The 20,562-nt window shown below is 45.0% G+C and overlaps 1 protein-coding gene across 2 annotated transcripts in view; it reads left to right on the top strand.

Annotated features, from left to right (window-relative positions):
* LOC115475870 (thioredoxin domain-containing protein 3 homolog) overlaps positions 1–18,801 on the top strand; it is a 199,188-nt gene extending 180,387 nt beyond the window's left edge. For both annotated transcript variants that reach the window (XM_030211926.1, XM_030211927.1), the window contains one exon: positions 13,759–18,801. In XM_030211926.1, coding sequence (XP_030067786.1) covers positions 13,759–13,836 — 78 coding nt within the window. In that variant the 3' untranslated portion in view covers positions 13,837–18,801. The remainder of the gene's footprint in view (positions 1–13,758) is intronic.
* The last annotated feature ends 1,761 nt before the right edge of the window (positions 18,802–20,562 follow it).

Raw genomic sequence — 20,562 nt, 5'->3', positions numbered from 1 at the left:
TTTTGGTCTTGCTATATAGAATCCAGGGGTTTATGTGTAAGAAATGTTTGTGAGGCTGATATTTATGTGCAGAATTACATTGTGGTTTATGAGCAGATTTATGCTGGCACTTTCCTTATCTGCAGAACCTTTGTGTACATGTGCCCGGCAGGCTTTCCCTGATTAGCATGCAAGTTCTGCACACTTTGAATTTGCATCTCATTAGCTTACTACATCACCATATATTTTATTGGTAATTTTATGGAAGATACCAAACGCTCAGCCATCAGTGTGCGGCTCTACCACGTGGCTTTCTGAGGATGAGCCACCACTTCACTCATTTCATGGAGTACTCTGGGATGAATTTCTTCTGGTTCCAGAGCTGCCAAGTTATCCGGTTCTAGGAGGGAGATTTTTTAGCTGGTTCTGGTTTTAAACTTATATCTCAAAGCAGTGTGGAATTTGTAGTCCCTGATTCAACCCATTGAAATCAGTTCTGCAGGTCCCATAATGCAACAGGATGAGGTTGTCTGAAATCTAGGACTGGCTTAAAAACACCCTGCTACAATTGGATAACTTGGAAGCTCTGTAGTTCAGGTGTCTTGTCTTTATCAGTTTTCAGTGTCTGGTTTTTTTTTTTCTTTTACCCATGCCAGGTTTTGTTTGTCAGTGCCTAGTGCCCTTGTTGGTCTGTATTTCTATCCCAGGCTCTTCTCACAGAAAGCAATCTATTTCACAATACCTTTGTCCTCATTCCAGGTGATTGTTTCCTATCTCATCCACAGCTAAGCCTCTTTCATCCTTTGTCAACATATACATTCAGAACCATTGGGAGTTGATTTTTGTACCTTTCACAGTACATCTTTCATTGCTAATTTTATCCTGTTTGATTTCACTCTGCTATAGGTTATCAGTTTGGCCTTCCTCTTTCAATCATTTTAAATGACCTCCTCTTTTCAGATATTTGTTTCCTGACATCTTGATGTGTTTACATGTTTTTATCTCTGTAAAAATTTTAAACCACCTCCCATTTCCCTTTGGTGCTTTCCCCAATAAGCTCCTTTTCCCAGTGCAACATCGTCTGGCATATCATGACAGCTGATCCCATTCAGCTTCTGAAAACATCATTTTGCTAATGCTTCATGTGCCCTTGAAATGATCTTGTTTGCTCTTCTACCTGTTCACTGATGATGCAGGCACAGTTGCACTAGGAAAAACACTCTGTAACATGATCACCCTAACTGGCAGCTAGTTCTTCCATAACATTATTTCATTTATGTTTTTGTCTGGCCTACAGTCTGCTTTTCTCAAAGCCTATGAAGTGGAGAGCATCATATATAACATTTCATATGCCCTTTCGTTTATCCTCCTGTACATGATGTCGCCTTTTGTAGCTTCAGATCATGTTCTCTTGTCTTTTGCATTTTGCCACTTATTGTGTAGCTGATCCAAATGCTAGCTTTTAAATTACTTGTAGGCAATGTGCCAGATATTCCGACTGTGGGAGTTAACCTGACTAACTCCTGCGTTTGGCGCTGTGCCTGGATAGTCAGTGCCGGGCTGTTTCCAGTGACTGGCATTGAATATCCGGTTTATTTTTGGCCAGTTTATACTTAACTGGTCAAGCCGATATTCAGCGCTGAACGGTTAAGTTTGAAATGGCCAAAGATATTCCAGGTATTGACATGACAAAACTTATGTGTGATATAACTGGCTAACCACAAATTTTTGCTGAAAATTCGCGGATAGCTGGTTATGGGGCATTTAACCAACCAGGTTCCGATTCTGGCCAGTTAAATGCTTTTGAATATTGGGGGGGGGGGGGGGGGGGGATGATGCAGGAGTTGCAACTAGAGCTGGATTTACATGTAAGCTAGACAAGCTACAGCTTAGACCTCACATTATACATTACATTTAAAAAATTAACTGCATTTGTAAATTTTGGGGTCAGTATTCAAAGTCTTATCCACCGAGTTAACCAGGTACTGGTCTGAATATCAAATTTAAAATGAAGAATAAAACTTTGTTTGGAGGAAATGGCAAAAATCTGGTGTTTGGACTTTGAACCAACTACTGACTCATAACCAGCTTCAATCCTTTTTGAACATATCTGCTCATCCATCGTTATCTTCTTCTGAATCCCATTGGACAAGACTTTCTTAGAATATTAAAAGCAGTACTATTTTACTAGACAAACTATCATCTAGAAAGTTGCAGGGGGACAGAAATCTAACCCATCCCCGCTTGATTCTAACCCATCCCCACCCGTCCTCGCTGGAATCTTCCCTTCCCCACAAGAATTTAACCTGCCCCCATCCATCCCAGCAAGAATTTAATGGTACCTAAAAAAAATTCCGGTCAGCTCTCTCAGTCTCTCTGGGTTCGAGCCGCAGCACTGCAGGCAAGGAAGGAATGAAAGTTGGGAGTGGGAAGACTCTGGCACGTACATGGAAGATTTGTCTCTGATTTGCTGGCACTGTATGCTGAGAGGTTGCTATATGCACATGCTGGTAGGTCAGGTGACCTCTGATGCTCGTGCCTGTGTCAGAGCTGAGGACTGCGCGTTAGCCCAGGAGCAGAGAGGGTTAATGGAAGACTTTCCGCATCTTCGCTGTTAAAGCAAGGAGGAAGAGGAGGCGGCACTCAAAGAACTTGGTACTTGGTTGGTGAGAGGCTGGTGCAGGTGCACCTTACACTTCCATGGGAACCCCACAGGAATTGTTTCCATGCCCATGGGAACCCTGCAAGAACTGTTTCTGTCCCCATGGGAGCCCTGTGGAATTGCTCCCATTCCCGCAGTAGTCCCGTAGCTCCGGAGGAGATTCCCTTGCACCCTGTTTCCATGCACGTCTCTACTTATCAACTCATGCTACCATCAGAACTTGGTGTGATTTAACCCTTATGGAAGGCAAGGCTGTATTCACCTTTTAAAAATATTGAGAGAGAAGAAATACGGTCCACTATTGAACTAACAGGCAACCAGTAAGGTCGATAGATGAATCTTCCAACACAATCACACTAACGAGAGAAGATTCTTTATAGTTTGGTTTTATTGATGAATAAAAGGACCTGAAATGGGATTGTGTTTCGGCTTGGAAAAGCCTGCCTTAGGGGTCTGTGAGCAACATATAAATATGTAATGCAATAAGACATGACAATAATACAGTGAGACCTCAAGATTTTAGAAAGCAATGAGATTTCAAAAAAAGAATACATAATCATATGGTAAAAAATAAAATTATAAATAATAAGACTAAAGAGCAACTTAAGTAAAGGAACAAGAACTATTTGTGCATGTAAATAGAAGAAACATATATATATATATATATATAGGAGGATATGTGCATAAAAGAGGTAAGACAAACATTCACTCCCCTGTACATGCATATACATATGTAAATCAATAAACATGCTTTGGGAAAAACACCCTTGTTGCACATGATGATTACAGGCACATTCACTGAGAAATGAGGTGTGAATATGAGTCCTCTTGTGCATTTAGGGACTAGAAACCCACGAGAGACTTATGTGTTAGTCGGTGAGAGTCTGATAGGTACTGAGGGGGAGAGGGATCTTGGGGTGATAGTATCCGAGGATCTGAAGGCGACGAAACAGTGTGACAAGGCGGTGGCCGTAACGAGAAGGTTGCTAGGCTGTATAGAGAGAGGTGTGATCAGCAGAAGAAAGGAAGTGTTGATGCCCCTGTACAAGTCGTTGGTGAGGCCCCACCTGGAGTATTGTGTTCAGTTTTGGAGTACTTTGTGAAGGATGTTAAAAAAATGGAAGCGGTGCAAAGAAAAGCTACGAGAATGGTATGGGATTTGCGTTCCAAGACATATGAGCAGAGACTTGCTGACCTGAACATGTATACACCCTGGAGGAAAGGAGGAACAGGGGTGATATGATACAGACGTTCAAATACTTGAAAGGTATTAATCCGCAAAAAAATCTTTTCCGGAGATGGGAAGGTGGTAGAACGAGAGGACATGAAATGAGATTGAAGGGGGGCAGACTCAAAAAAGATGTCAGGAAGTATTTTTTCACGGAGAGGGTGGTGGATGCTTGGAATGCCCTCCCACGGGAGGTGGTGGAGATGAAAACGGTAACGGAATTCAAACATGCGTGGGATATGCATAAAGGAATCCTATGCAGTAGGAATGGATCCTCAGAAGCTTAGCCAAAATTGGGTGGCGGAGCAGGTGGGGGAAGAGAGGTTGGTGGTTGGGAGGCGAGGATAGTGGAGGGCAGACTTATACGGTCTGTGCCAGAGCCAGTGATGGGAGGTGGGACTGGTGGTTGGGAGGCGGGAAATACTGCTGGGCAGACTTGTACAGTCTGTGCCCTGAAAAAGGCAGGTACAAATCAAGGTAAGGTATACACATATGAGTTTATCTTGTTGGGCAGACTGGATGGACCATGCAGGTCTTTTTCTGCCGTCATCTACTATGTATGTTACTATGTATGTTATTTAGCTTTACAGAATATGTACATGTGACATAGGAAAAGGAGTGCTCTGTTAGAAATAAAATCTTTGCATATGCTTTGCCAGTCTCTTGTAGGAAACCAAATCAAACTCAAATTCTTCCAAAGACCAAAACCACAAGGGTGACACTGTATTGAGCAATAAAGTAATAGATGTGTACATAACTAATAATATATATTGTAACTTACACAGTGGTAACAAAACAATATCAAAAGAAATTTGCCAATCTTATCTCTTAGAGGAGCACAAGATAAATGTTTAGTGAATATAGTTAGCAAAGGCAGTAGGTAAAGAAAGATGTGAAGCAATGGTATAAAAATACTGGCAGTCGGCTGTGAAATATGCCTAAATTTTATCCCAAAATTCTACCTTAGAGTGGGATGAGCATACACTGAACTCTACCACAGTAGTCCAAAAAAAGCATCCAAAGAACATCTGTCGGATCTCTTACTCTATTGTGCTTGGAAGTCTACACATATCAAGACGGGTTCGAAGGGTTCGTGGTGGTGAAGCCACCGAAATCGCCAAGTCTCGGGGCCTCGCCCTCACGTCAAATGTGATGACGTCGAGGGCGGAGCAATGGCGTCACACACCGAGGGCGGAGCAATGGCATACGGTGCATTCAGGAGGTGTGAATCAATGGCGTTAGAACGACGAAGGGGTCGGTAGGTAGGGAGGGAGGGAGAAGGGGGGTGTTGGGGAGGAAAACCTTGCTAGCGCCCGTTTCATTTGCTCCAGAACGGGCCTCTTTTACTAGTATATATATATACTAGCCGTTGAGCCCGTAAAAACGGGCTGATATTGGGGTTTTCCTTCCCCCTCCTCGCGAGGTCGCCACCACTACCGTACCCCCCCCCCCCCCCCCCACCCCCGGAGTTGCCGCCATCCCTCCACCCGGCCCGGGCCCTCTCTTCGTTATTCAACTTACAGCAGCGGCAAAACAGCAGCAAGCAGCAGCTCCCGTTGGCCTTCCTTCACTGCCTGTGCCTCGCTCTCGTGTGACGTCACGTCGGCGAGGGCGGGGCACAGGCAGGGAAGGAAGCCCGACGGGAGCTGAAGCTGAGCTGCTTGCTGCTGTTTCGGCGCTGCTGTAAGTTGAATAACGAAGAGAGGGCCCAGGCCGGGTGAAGGGGGGGTGGTGGCGACTCCGGGGGTGGGGGGGCGGTAGCGGCTACGTTTGGGGGGGAGCGGTAGCGACGTCAGCGTTTCCCTCCCTCCCCTTCAGCGCAGTTTCCCTCTCTGTCCCGCCCCCCTTCCCCCGTCATCACGTCTTGACGCGGGGGCGGGACAGAGAGGGAAGTCTCTACTGCGCATTTGCAGGTGAGTCGGTCACTTGCCATTTATAGGTTTGATATATATATATCTTAATGCAATGATATGGCAACAAAAATATTGATGTGTATTATAAAAAAATAATAATCAGTAAAACAATGTGTTCTGACGTTGGAAACATTCAGCCTATCTTTAACATGGACCATTGGCAGAAACGTAGCCAACATGTTTTCAAAAAAGACAACAGATATCATACAAAGTGTATGTGGTAAAAAGCAACATATGGTCACCATGGTGAAAAGAAAAAGGATAAAACTTCACTTACTGATGGACAATTTGAAAAGCACTGTCTTGATGGAGCTCACTCTAGCAAAAGCACGGGAACAACAACAAAAAACGCTGCACATGCAAACTCGCCCTGATTAAATGGTAAAACTGCCACCTTGTTTCTGTGGTTGTATATGGTTTGAACTGTGCTAAAAATACGCCTATGAAAAAGTATCAGCACTTGTTTCATTAACAATGATAAAAACGGAGTATTGGTCTATGGACTTCATTGACCCTTCTCTAAAACCCAACTGGTCTACACTATGGAGCAATGTTAACAGACCACTGTTAGCAGCTGATGTAACTCACATCCTATTCTTCTTCATTCATGGAGAATGTGGAGAGTCAAATTGACACAAGCTACTTATTGCCACTTCTCAGTCTCTACAGTTTCATTACCTCATATGATTTTTGAATGCCCTCCTGTACATTCCTTTTGGACTGAGATCTGGTCCACAATTAAACAGATCACTTAGGGCCCTGTTTACTAAGATGTGCTAGCATTTTTAGCATGTGCTAATGCTCTAGACACTCCTATATATTCATATGAGTGTCTCTATCATTAGCACATGCTAATTTTTAGCATATGCTAAAAATGCTAGTGCGCCTACAACGCGGCTTAGTGAACAGAACCCTTAATGCTTTTCTGACATTTCACTTGACATTATTGTATGACACTCTGATCATTCCTGCTTTCAAAACTTTCCCTGCAAACCTAAGTTAATTGATGCTCTCTTTGCTATTGGTATTCAGCAAATTTTAAAACATTGGAAGAATGTGAAATTTCTTAACGGTACTTTTTGGTGGAATACAGTCTGAACTTCACTCCATGGAAAAAAACAAATGCTCATAATGTCTTAACTATACTATGGAAGCCAATTGAAGGCTTCCTTAAGTATGCCTTGATGAATGACAAGCTTTCTGATCACTCCCACACTTCCTGGAGTTTTTATATTGTTCTGTTGTACAATATTTTATATTGTTTTGTACTGTTCTACTTTAATTGCTATATCTTCACTTATTTTGTATATTTCAAAATACCAATAAATAAAGTGAACTAAAATAAATTAATAAATAGGTAAAATTTGACACAGTTATAGAATTGCCCTGCACCTGTTGGAAGTGTTCCTAGCATGTCCCCATACAGTAACCACACAGAAAAGTATTTTAATTCATGGTAAGTGTAATGACAGCACAGATGCACTTACCGCATCCTGTTTAGGAGATGGTAAATGCACCTGTGCTGCTTCCCCACCCATAATCCATATATTTCCTGCCCTTATCACTCTGTGCAGCTAATGCATGAATTGACGCACACCAACGATCATGCCAGCCTGGTAATGGTGACTGTTCTTGTGTGCTAACAGTATACACTAATTTCTCCGAGGAAAAGTAGGCTGCTTGTTCTCACTGATGGGTGACGTCCACGGCATCCCCCTCCAATCGGAATCTTCACTAGCAAAGACGTTTGCTAGCCTAGCGCGCCCATGCGCACCGCGAATGCGTGACCGTCTTCCCGCCCGAACCAGCTCGTGTTCGTCAGTCTTCTTTTGTCCGCACTCGGGACGGTCGTGTTTTGCCGCCGTTTCGTGCCTCTCAGAAGACCTCGCGCGTCTTTCGAGTTTTCTAATTTTCTGTGTTAAAAAAAAAAAAAAGGAAAGGTTCCCTTTTTTCGTATTTCTAGTTTTCTTTTTTCCCCAGCGTAAGTTTCCTTTCGCTTTCGGGTAGCGGCCTTGTTGGCCACCCGTACGGTTTTTTTCTCCCCTTTTTCTTGGTGCCTCTTGTCATCATAGCGAACTTTGATTTCACCGGCGCGATTTTTCCACCCATGTCATCGAAAGCCTTCCAGCGGCTTCAAGAAGTGCACCCAGTGCGCCCGGATAATCTCGCTAACTGATAGGCACGCTTCGTGTCTTCAGTGTCTGGGGGCTGGGGGCTGGGCACCGCCCGCAGGCCTGTAGTCTTTGTGCTCTTCTACAGAAGAGGACTTGGGTAGCGAGATTAGCCCAGTGGAACGTTCTGTTCTCCGGCGCTTCGATGGCCTCAGCATCCCGGGATTCATCAAGTGCATCGGCGTCGGCAGCACCAAAGTCTTCGAGGAGTGCATCGGCGTCGACGGCATCGAGGCGTATTCCTCCTGCATCGACGGTACCGAGACTTCGGAAGAGTGCGTCGGCGTCGGTGGTACCGGGACCCCCGCTGGTGTTGATGTCGTCGGACGGTGGTGCTTCGTCTGGAGTGCAGGTGAGGTCTGTCCATTCCCCTGCTGGTGGCGGTGAGCCTTCAGGTAGGTCTCCTCCTGCCCTGAGGGCTCTTGCGGTACAGCCCCCCCGGGATCGACCTTCTTCGGCCCCGGCCCCGAGGAAGCAACGTCTGGATTCTACGTCCTCCTCATCGGTACCGGGGAGCTCCGGTGACATGCTTCGCTCGAAGAAGTCAAAGAAGCATCGTCACCGGTCACCTTCCCGAATTGGTACCGGGAGCTCTGGGTCGCCAAGGGAGTCGGCACCCAGCAGGCATCGGCACCGGGAGGACCGCTCACCTTCCATCCAGGAGGTGTCGATGCGCTCTACCTCGGACAGCCCGGTACCACCTCCGTGCCCGGAACAGGTTTTGACTTTGACGCCTGCACCGGCTTCTCAGCCTTTCTCCACAGCTGTTCTGCACGAGAGTCTCCGGGCCGTTCTTCCTGGCATCCTGGAAAAGCTGTTGTGCCCTTCTCCGGTACTGGGGGTGCCTGCGCCACCGGTGCCATCAAGTGAGGCGACAGCTGGCCCTTTGCCCGGGGTGAGGTGGCTTCGGCTGCCTCCCAAGTGGACTCCCCGATGACGTCGGGGGAGGGAGCTTCGCCGCTGCCGGCCAGGGAGTCCACCTCTCGACGCTCCCACCGTGGCCGGGTTTCCACGGAGTCGATACGGGCGCGGCTTCAGACGCAGGTTCGTGAACTTGTGTCTGATACCGATGATGAGGCCTCGTGGGAGGAAGAGGAGGTCATCAGATATTTCTCTGACGAGGAGTCTGATGGTCTTCCTTCTGACCCCACTCCCTCCCCTGAAAGGCAGCTTTCTCCTCCCGAGAGTCTGTCTTTCTCGGCCTTTGTCCGGGAGATATCTACGGCCATCCCCTTCCCAGTGGTCGTGGAGGATGAGCCAAGGGCTGAAATGTTTGAGCTCTTGGACTATCCTTCTCCACCTAAGCAAGCGTCCACAGTACCCATGCATCATGTCCTAAAAAAGACATTGCTGGCGAACTGGACCAAGCCACTAACTAATCCCCACATTCCCAAGAAGATAGAGTCCCAGTATCGGATCCATGGGGACCCAGAGCTGATGCGCACTCAGTTGCCTCACGACTCTGGTGTGGTGGATCTGGCCCTGAAGAAGGCTAAGAGTTCTAGGGAACATGCTTCGGCGCCCCCGAGCAAAGAGTCCAGAACCTTAGACTCCTTTGGGAGGAAGGCCTATCATTCTTCCATGCTCGTGGCCAAGATTCAATCATACCAGCTCTACATGAGCATCCATATGCGGAATAATGTGCGGAAGCTGGCGGACTTGGTGGACCAGCTCCCTTCTGAGCAAGCCAAGCCGTTTCAGGAGGTGGTCAGGCAGCTGAAGGCATGTAGAAAATTCCTGGCCAGAGGGGTATTTGATACCTTTGATGTTGCGTCCAGGGCCGCTGCTCAAGGTGTGGTGATGCGCAGACTCTCATGGCTGCGTGCCTCCGACCTGGAGAATAGGATCCAGCAGTGGATTGCGGACTCCCCTTGCCGAGCGGATAACATTTTTGGAGAAAAGGTCGAACAGGTGGTACAACAGCTCCACCAGCGGGATAACGCTTTCGACAAATTCTCCCGCCGGCAGCCTTCAGCATCTACCTCATCAGGTAGACGTTTTTATGGGGGAAGGAGGGCTGTTCCCTACTCTTCTGGTAAGCGTAGGTACAATCCTCCTTCTCGACAGCCTGCGGCCCAGGCTAAGCCCCAGCGCGCTCGCTCTCGTCCGCAGCGTGCGCCTCAGCAAGGCCCCACAACTCCCCAGGAAAAGCAGGGGGCGAGCTTTTGACTGGCTCCAGCAGAGCATAGCCGAGATCAAAGTGTCAGTGCCGGTCGACCTGCCGGTCGGGGGGAGGTTGAAAGTTTTTCACCAAAGGTGGCCTCTTATAACCTCTGACCGTTGGGTTCTTCAAATAGTCCGGCAAGGATACGCCCTCAATTTGGCCTCCATGCCTCCAAATTGCCTACTGGGAGCTCAGTCTTTCAGCTTCCAGCACAAGCAGGTACTTGCAGAGGAACTCTCCGCCCTTCTCAGCGCCAGTGCGGTCAAGCCCGTGCCACCGGGGCAAGAAGGGCTGGGATTCTATTCCAGGTACTTCCTTGTGGAAAAGAAAACAGGGGGGATGCATCCCATCCTAGACCTAAGGGCCCTGAACAAATATCTGGTCAAGGAAAAGTTCAGGATGCTTTCCCTGGGCACCCTTCTTCCCATGATTCCGGAAAAAGATTGGCTATGCTCTCTGGACTTAAAGGATGCTTACACGCATATTCCGATACTGCCAGCTCACAGACAGTATCTTCGATTCCGTCTGGGAACACGTCACTTCCAGTACTGTGTGCTACCCTTTGGGCTCGCCTCCGCGCCCAGGGTGTTCACAAAGTACCTGGCTGTGGTAGCAGCAGCGCTCAGCAGGCTTGGAGTGCACGTGTTCCCTTATCTCGACGATTGGCTGGTGAAGAACACATCCGAGGCAGGAGCTCTACAGTCCATGCAGATGACTATTCAACTCCTGGAGCTATTGGGGTTTGTGATAAATTATCCAAAGTCCCATCTTCTCCCAGTACAGAGACTCGAATTCATAGGAGCTCTGCTGGATTCTTGGACGGCTCGTGCCTATCTTCTACTAAGAGGAGTTACTTCTTTTTATGGAGGAGGTTTGCCGTCTGGTGTGACAGCAAGGCCTTAGATCCTCGCTCTTGTCCTACACAGACTCTGCTTGACTACCTTCTGCACTTGTCTGAGTCTGGTCTCAAGACCAACTCTGTAAGGGTTCACCTTAGCGCAATCAGTGCGTACCATTACCGTGTGGAAGGTAAGCCGATCTCGGGACAGCCTTTAGTTGTTCGCTTTATGAGAGGTTTGCTTTTGTCAAAGCCCCCAATCAAACCTCCTACAGCGTCATGGGATCTCAATGTCATTCTCACCCAGCTGATGAAACCTCCTTTTGAGCCACTGAATTCATGCCATCTGAAGTACTTGACCTGGAAGGTCATTTTCTTGGTGGCAGTAACTTCAGCTCGTAGAGTCAGTGAGCTTCAGGCCCTGGTAGCCCATGCTCCTTACACCAAATTTCATCATAATAGAGTAGTCCTCCGCACTCACCCGAAGGTCTTGCTGAAGGTGGAGTCGGAGTTCCATCTGAACCAGTCAATTGTCTTGCCAACATTCTTTCCCCGTCCACATTCCTGCCCTGCTGAACGTCAGCTGCACACATTGGACTGCAAAAGAGCATTGGCCTTCTATCTGGAGCGGACACAGCCGAACAGACAGTCCGCCCAAATGTTTGTTTCTTTTGATCCCAACAGGAGGGGAGTGGCTGTGGGGAAACACACCTTATCAAATTGGCTAGCAGACTGCATTTCCTTCACTTACGCCCAGGCTGGGCTGGCTCTTGAGGGTCATGTCACGGCTCAATGTTAGAGCCATGGCAGCGTCAGTGGCCCACTTGAAGTCAGCCACTATTGAAGAGATTTGCAAGGCTGCGACGTGGTCATCGGTCCACACATTCACATCTCATTACTGCCTGCAGCAGGATACCCGACGCGACAGTCGGTTCAGGCAGTCGGTGCTTCAGAATCTGTTTGGGGTTTAGAATCCAACTCCACCCTCCCTAGGCCATTTTTTGTTCTGTTCCAGGCTACACTCTCAGTTAGTTGGATAAGTTGTTAGGTCAATCTCAGTTATGTCCTCGCCGTTGCGAGGCCCAATTGACCATGTTTGTTGTTTTGAGTGAGCCTGGGGGCTAGAGATACCCCATCAGTGAGAACAAGCAGCCTGCTTGTCCTCGGAGAAAGCGAATGCTACATACCTGTAGAAGGTATTCTCCGAGGACAGCAGGCTGATTGTTCTCACAAACCCGCCCGCCTCCCCTTTGGAGTTGTGTCTTCTCTTGTCTTTGTCTTGCTACATACAGGGCTGACGAACACGAGCCGGTTCGGGCGGGAAGACGGTCGCGCATGGGCACGCGAGGGCTAGCAAACGTCTTTGCTAGTGAAGATTCCGTTTGGAGGGGGTTCCATGGACGTCACCCATCAGTGAGAACAATCAGCCTGCTGTCCTCGGAGAATATCCTCTACAGGTATGTAGCATTCGCTTTGTCAGGGCACAGACCATATAAGTCTGCCCAACACTAGCCCCGCCTCTCAACCACCAGCCCCGCCTCCCACCACCGGCTCAACTTTCACTTGCTAACCTTAAATCTCACTAATTGTGCTGCGTATTATCAAAAATCCATGTAAGAGGGCTGTTTATTTTCAGGGTAATCCCTGTGGCTGTGCTGCACTGTGGGACCATATATTATCAAGTAGGTACTGGGGACAGGGGGTGTTGCATGATGGGACTCTGTATTACAAAGGGAATCCCTATGTTAGGGACGTACTGCAGAGCTTGCCCCATCCTTGACCATCTTTAAATCTAGATTGAAAGCCCACCTCTTCAACATTGCTTTTGACTTGTAACCACTTGTACCTCTCGCTTCTACGTACCCTCCTTTCCTCTTTCCTCTACACATTAATTGATTTGCTTACTTTATTATTTTTGTCTATTAGATTGTAAGCTCTTTGAGCAGGGACTGTCTTTTATGTTTGTGCAGTGCTGTATACGCTTTGTAGCGCTATATAAATGCTAAATAGTAGTAGTAGTAGAGCTTGGTATTAGTAATGGAGTCTTTATGTGAGGGCTGCACTGCAGGTCTCGATGTTATCAATAGAGTCCCTGTGGGAGGGCTGAACTGCAGGATTTGATGTTTATCAATGGAGTCCACATGGGAGGGCTGCACTGCAGAGCTCGGTATTAGCAGTGGAGTCCCTCTGGGAGGGCTGCACTACGGGGCTCAATGTTATCGATGGAGACCCCTGTGGGAGGGCTGCACTGCAGAGCTTTGTATTAACGAAGGAGTCCCTATTGGAGGGCTTCACTGCAGAGCGCGGTACTAGCAAAGAAGTCCCAATGGGAGGGCTGCACTACAGGGTTCAGTATTATCAATGGAGTCCCTTTGGGAGGGCTGTACTGTAGGGCTTTTATTTATCAGGGGAGGCCCTGCAGGAAATCTGTACCATGGGGCCATATATTATTAGGTAATCCTTTTGATAGGGCTTCAGCATTGAACTGTTGAGCTTTTCCATAGGAAAATACCACTGAGCACTTTTGTTGTGAGATGATAGAGGAGATAACTGCAGTATATTGTGTCTTGTTCTGTACACCGAGTCCTGGCATGGACAAGAACAGCAGGGTTCCTATCATATTTATCACACTATTTATTCTTATTTCTTTGCTAGCCAGAATGCCATATATTATTTCTGCTACCATACATCAGTAAGATTAAACAGTAGTCATACTTTGGAATAGAAACAGGAAGACCTGGTTTTGAGAAATACAGTTCAGAGGCTGATGCTGGAATTTTTTCCTTTTTTCTCTTCTCTCCAGGCTGAAGCATTGCTCTGCTGTTTTTTTGACTCCTTGAGCCTTGACAGCATTTACCAAATCAAGCCCCAGGCTTCATAGCTGGGAATGCCTTTTCTCCCCCTCCTATGGGACAAGAGCTCTGTCTGCAGGAGGACGCTGTCAGTGGATATGGAATAATGGACATTACAGAGCCCTGGAGAAAAGCATGGATATGGTATGATAGGAGCCCATTTCCTGTTGAAAGAAAATTGGAAGGGACTCTGGAAAGTTGTGTACAATCTTCTCTTAAATAAATGCAACAGTTCTTCTGACAAGATCTGCAGACTTGCAAAAAAAAAAAAAGGGGTCCACAGGTCAAATGAATTTCAAAAAGTGTGCTGTTGTCTTTGGTGGACACCTTTCAGGCATTCATTGATCTCAGTGAAGATCATAGTTTTCTGTAACAGATTCAAGGTTTGCTCCACATGGCTTCCATATTTTTGCAGTTGGCACTGTGGCAGAAAATTGCCATAGAGTGCAGAAGCTGTCCAGGCTTCTGTGCTTCTAGCAGTAGGGACCCTGTTCAGTGTATCTGCACTATAGACTGTTACTGCATTGGTTCTTATTCATTGAATGGAAAACAGCTGTGCTTTGAGTGATTTCTCTTTGTTCCATATTTCCCCACTTGGATTCCATGCTAGGAGTAGCAGGTAAATGGTGGACATGTGCATCCCTTCTTAAAGTGCTTTCATGTTGCCAGACTTCACTATATAACCACTTGAATTACTACCTTGTAATTTCAGCACTGTTACTAGTTCAGATCATTTTCACACAGTGGCTACATACTAAAAGCAGAATACAAGGCCCTTAATAATGAGCACTCATCATTAGATAATGACTTTCTATTACTCATCATCTTAGGAAAAGATACATGCTGGGCTTTGTGTTCAATGTAATCTATAATAACTAAATGTGAAAATGGAATTTAAATCAGTAAGGGAAGCAGATAGGAAAAGGAAGTCACAGAATGGGCATATGTTGATTACCTCCAGGTGTTACTTTCCTTAACCTCCATTTTTCAAACTATAGAGATCCTCTTTCCAATCAAGACTTTGCTGTTCTGCTAGAGTTTAGGCTTCTTAGGAATGAGCTGCTTTTAATCTGCAATAGTTGAAAGCTTGTTATCTCACATCATGGTGTACTGGGGGCTTTTTGTTTGCTTTCTTTTAGTGTGGTGTATACCCAGAAGCTTTTTCCTGTTTCTTTTAGGTCGCTAATTCAATAAGAATAAACCCTGCTAGGATTGGGGCACCCATGCATGTTTATTTCTATCTCATTCCCCCTCATTTTTAAACTCCCTCTTTTCTAGTCCAGATATTACTCTGAAGCTTTCCTAACTGAGAGACACAGAATATAACTCCCTCTGCAACATGGCACAGAATACTGAGAGTCTCATCTCCCACTGCATCTATAGCAATTCCACTCTGACCACCCCAAGGAGTAGACGCCAGGTCCAGGTTCTCCCACAAGGCAGTCAACCTAACTGCTCTTGAGCCATCAGATTGGCTGCGCCAGTTTACTTGTAAATCACATGATCTGGCCATAACAAAAGAGGAAGTGAGGAAAAAGACACTGAGGGACAGCTTCTCAATTCATGTCAACAGAGAAGCTTTACAATTGATTAAGGAAAGGACAAGGAACTGGAGCTGTCTTGGAACTGAGGCATGGGCTAGAATATTTACAAATGACTAGAAGCAGCCATGTATTATTCTTAATGTCATATCCAGGTAACAGCTTTCTTAGAGTTAGAAGAAAAAATTTGGGTTGTGAATTATGGTTGACACTTGATAATATGAAAAAGAGAAGGCCTGGAGAGCGAAAGAAAAAGCTCACTCTACAAGGTACTATTTATACTGACAAACAAATTCATTTTCTGCTCCAAGTCAAACCACAGAGTACAGCTGAAGCTTTGCAGAAAGGAGATGGCAGAGGAATTTGAGTCTTATGCTAGTTACTAAAATGCGCTAAGGAAATAACACACACTTTTTGCCAAATTACATGTGTTCAATGATAAAATTGTGCACTGCTTGCCTGTAATTCATGTTTTCATAACACAATACAAATTAAAAAATAATGAGATACAAAGCATGCAAATGGTACAAAGTAGCTCATTATGCCAAATGAATAACACAGTTTGTGTTTGAACTTGCAAACTGTGTTATTCATGGAAAGATAAAGCCAGCTGTGTTTTCTTTGCTCCTTGGGATCACCAGGCCATTACAGTGTAGCCTGATGCTCCCAGGGAACCTCTGAAATGGGTCAGTACTGGTAGACTTCCCCCAACCTCTCCCTCTCCGATCAGAGGCCCAATTTGACCCTAATCAAAGATCCCATGCCTGGATTCATCCCCACCCCCAGATCCAATCATCCTAGTCCTGGATCTAAGCTTTAGTCTTGGAATTCTAGCCCACCACCCCTGGATCCAAGTCCCAACCGATCACCAGTGGCTATTTGGGGTGGGGGTGGGGGTGTATGAGGATTCCTTAACACTCCTGGCCTCTTTACTTCTGGTTTCAAACATCACCGCTCAACCTCTAGCAATAGTTTTGTGGAATTATTGCTAGGGGTCAGAGCACCAAATAAGAGTTAACACATATATTTACCAGTATGACTTCCAGAGGTAGTTCCATGCAAGGGGTTGAGCAACACCAATTTGAACCCAAAAGCCACTGGGACAAGAGCATATGGGAATGGCTCCTGCCCCCCTCCACTATACTGCTGGATCAGGGGATGGGAATGTACAGCTTGGGGAGGTTGGATTGGAGCTTAAATCCAGGGTGAGATGATTGGATCTGGGAGGTGAGGGTTTTGAATCTTGGGGTGACAGTTTGTGATTAGGGTTGAGTTAGGCCTATGATTGGGGGGCTTTGTTTTGACATAGGTTGGACCTTTGATTTGGGGAGGGGTTGTTAATGGACACCCTGGGGAGGATGAGGGTATTCTTAATGCTGGGAGGGGACTGGCGGGGGTATTTTTTCTGACACTGAGCCTTTAAAAGATAGTGGCCCTAACTTAGGGCCCACTCTCTTTGTGTGGCTATGTGGCCTGAAACATGTGATATTCCTGAATACAGCAATAGAAAATAAATTTATCGCATGACTTGCTAACATACAGCAGTGAAATATCGCAGATTAGTGACTCATACAGTATATTTGGCTGCAGTAATATGCAAAGTGGAAAACAACAGTCAAAAAGGTTAAGATAGAAACTAATGACGAAGAGAAGTTGAGCTCATTTGGGAAGACTCTGGACCTCCAGACATTTGAAGCAGCTTTTCATTCTCCCTGATCCTTTGGCTGCTGACTGTTCCCCATGTCTGAGGCTAGCCTCAGCTTCAGAAAGCACAACAAACACCAGAATTCCCATCTGGTTAATGTAAGAGCCCAGCTTTTCAGTGGCAGTGCTGTAGTTGGTATCTTTTAGACAGAAAATGGATCGAATATAACTTTCTCAGTATTCTGCACAGACTGTGATAACTTGTGTCCCCAAGAAGGGTTATGGCATATACTGTACAGTCACTGGCTGTGAAATTCAGTTTCTTAACCCACTGGTCCCTGCAGCACTCAGTGTGTGCTGTGAATGATTCATACAGTAAATTATTATCGACCTCATGCAGAGAAAGAGCTAACCCACTATACTTCAGATGAGCATTAGTTAATTCTGTTCTCAAGAGGCTGAAATCCCACAAAAAGCCTGTTTACACAAGACACAGAATTGATCAGTTGCTGTCAGTTACCCAGAGCAATACCTGTTGAATGCCACAGTCGGTTTAATTGCCCGGACTATGTTCAGCACTCAGCGATCTGTGCTTTAAAGCCACTGACAGCCATGGACTGAATTAGTCTTGGATATTGAATGCCAGGCCATGTTCTGGCACTGACATTGAATATCCGGGTCTTCGGTGGACCCAAAAGTTATACAACTACTGGCTGATATTCGGTTGCCAGCACCTGCAGACGTAACCAAGCAATGATAGGACTGCTTTTTGTGTGGTCCTATCTCTCTGGTTAGGTATGTGGGCACCAGCGCTGCATATTGCCGGCTCTCACCTATCTTCTGGCTCCAGTGCCGTGGCCATCACCCTAGATTTTCAGTGGCACTGTGTTTTAAGTACTGCTGAAAATCTGGGGATGACCTACTCAGCTTAATTTAAGCAGGCAGGGGCCTTTCCTGCTCGCTTAAACCTTGCTGAATATCAACCCCTGAATCTTTAGGCAACAAGTGATGCCATAATTCGCTAGCCAACAATTGCCATGTGATGTGCAAGGTAGCATACTTGTGGCTTCTGCCATACCTTGATTTGAGATGGGACCGACAGAGGAACATATGGCTTCGGATGGCAGACATTTACCTTGCATAAACCAGCTTTGAGACATCTGTTTCATTTATATCATTTTACCTGTCCTTTCAAAACTGCCCAGGGCAGGGTACTTAAAAGCACCCATAAAATATATCAATGTAATACAAACTATCAGGTAAAACTACAATAACTAAAGGATGTGGCTCTCTGGTGTCCTAAAAGTAAGGTGGTGCTGTCACACAAGCCTGTTCACATCAGCCTGACCTCCACTTTTAGTACACCTAGCTATTGCAGAGCAAACCTATCTAAGGACAGCATCAAACCTTCCAGCAGTTAACATATGAGACTCATCACATGTGAGCAGAAAGAATACAATGTGGTATTCCTCATCTAGGTTGATTCTTCTGTATTGGAATAGCATATTTTGACTACTATAATAAATGTGACGTATAACTTATTTTTACAATTTATTTGGCTTATTTTTGCATAATTTTACCAAATTGATATATTTAGACACTTGTTATTGTTATAAGATTATCTTTTGTCTGGTCTCCATTCAGTAGAAGAAGAATGTTCCAGTCTTCTGGAAACTTTATTGAGAGGTGGAGCAACAGGGCCCATGATTGAAGAGAATATTTGTTAAAAGCTAGGACTCAGTCTTGAGGAGTTGAGATCAAAATGTTTCTATATTATTTCTTACTTGAACCTCCTAAGAAGTTTGTTATATTCAGAAAAATATTTTAATATATGTTTGTATTTTCTTTTTCAAATATTTTTAATGTTTTGCTAAACATATTAAAATGACACAGATGTCAGAGATCTGCCTTTACAGTCTTTAATAAGAATAAATTTGAATTCAAAGTTCATTGGCAGTCTTTTACTGCAGATGGCAGTGTTTGGTTCATGGGTGTATGTAGGTTCTTATATGGGCAACACCACAAATTAAAATTAATTTTATTGGTATTATAGTTTAAAACAAAACTAAAATAATTAGGATTCCCCTGTAAGGTTTAGGTTTTATATAGTTCCCAAGGCCCTGTTAGGGCTTAAAAGGACACGTTTGGGGTTAGTAAAAGACTTGCTGATATTTCTCAACTGTTCAAAGATATATAAATTGAAGAAAGCAGATGAGCCAATCAGGTTGTTTTTATTTGCATGTCTCTGCGGCTGCCTCACTTAGGAATAAAATAATATGCTCTTTTTCTTCTTGGAGCAGGCTCAGAAATTTCATGTAATTACACTACAGACTTCAAAACTTCTTTCTTCTCCATGTTCCAGGGGCAAAGTTGAGCAAATCAAAAGAACAGGAATGGCCAATTTTGCTGTGCTCCACTAGCACACTAAAATTTGGAAGAAATGTCAGCCATTTCAATTGTGGCATCTGCAGCTGTTCTTCCAAATATATCACCAAACCCAAAGTGGATAATATGACTGATGCCAAACAGCCTATTTCAACAATTCTATAAAAAGAATTCTATGAAAAAAAAAAGGAAAAGCCTCAGAAGTCCATGGTAATTCAGTACCTTAGCAGACCGGTCTGTGGAGTGCTCTGTTAGTGCGCAATTAGGGCTCATTCAAAGTTGTACCCACTAGACCTGTCTATCATTGGCCATAAAACCGCTTTCAACAAATTCTTTATTATTAATTTTACAAATAACTTCATATATAAAAAATGTACTTATGCAGCGCACTTATCTGTTCTCAACGGGGCCCGTTTCACCTTCAGGCTTCATCAGGGATGCAGTGCTGCAAATAAAAAAAACTTGTAAGAACCTTGAAACATACAAGTTTTGCTTACTGTTCGGTGTCACAATTTGGCTGTCTGTATACAAACCTTTAACTGATCTCCGCCATTTTCATTTCCTACTGACATCATCGTGGCACCAGTAGTGCTATATATCTGCTCACCAATTAACAATCAACAACACCATGACGTCATCCTAATTGACTAATGCAATTGTTTTCACTATCCAAACCAACTAATTAACAGGCATATGGAAAAAGACACACAGAAAAAACGCAACACAAAATAAAAATGCACTTCAAAGAAAAATCAAAGAATGTCCTAGATAATAATATTTATCATCTTACTTTCTCTTCTCTACTCCCTCTGACTTCAGGCTTTTATGTAGTCGCTGTATAAAAACCTGGATTATATCTCTATATAAAAAATCTTGCTGGCAGATTTAGATGCTACTTTACTCCAAATCACTGCTTTCTATCTCTTCCAGACTTTATTAATCGTATTGAACTTTTTTCATCAGAGGTTTTTCATCACAACTCGATAGATGATTATGATAGAGTTCTTTTATGGGGAAACCTATAAAACTACCCTGCATGGTGACATTCTTAGCTATTCTTCTTGGGAAAAAAATGCTACACTAGAAATGAAAAATAAATTAGAAGGTAAGATAAAACTGTTGGAAACCCAACATCAATATACCTTATTACATTCAGTTTTCTCAGAACTAATTACTGGAATATAT

The sequence above is a fragment of the Microcaecilia unicolor genome, chromosome 8 (assembly GCF_901765095.1).
Source record: "Microcaecilia unicolor chromosome 8, aMicUni1.1, whole genome shotgun sequence".
NCBI classification, from domain to species: Eukaryota; Metazoa; Chordata; class Amphibia; order Gymnophiona; family Siphonopidae; genus Microcaecilia; species Microcaecilia unicolor.
The sequence above is the reverse complement of the archived record's forward strand: the minus strand, read 5'-3'. Positions and strand labels throughout refer to the sequence as shown.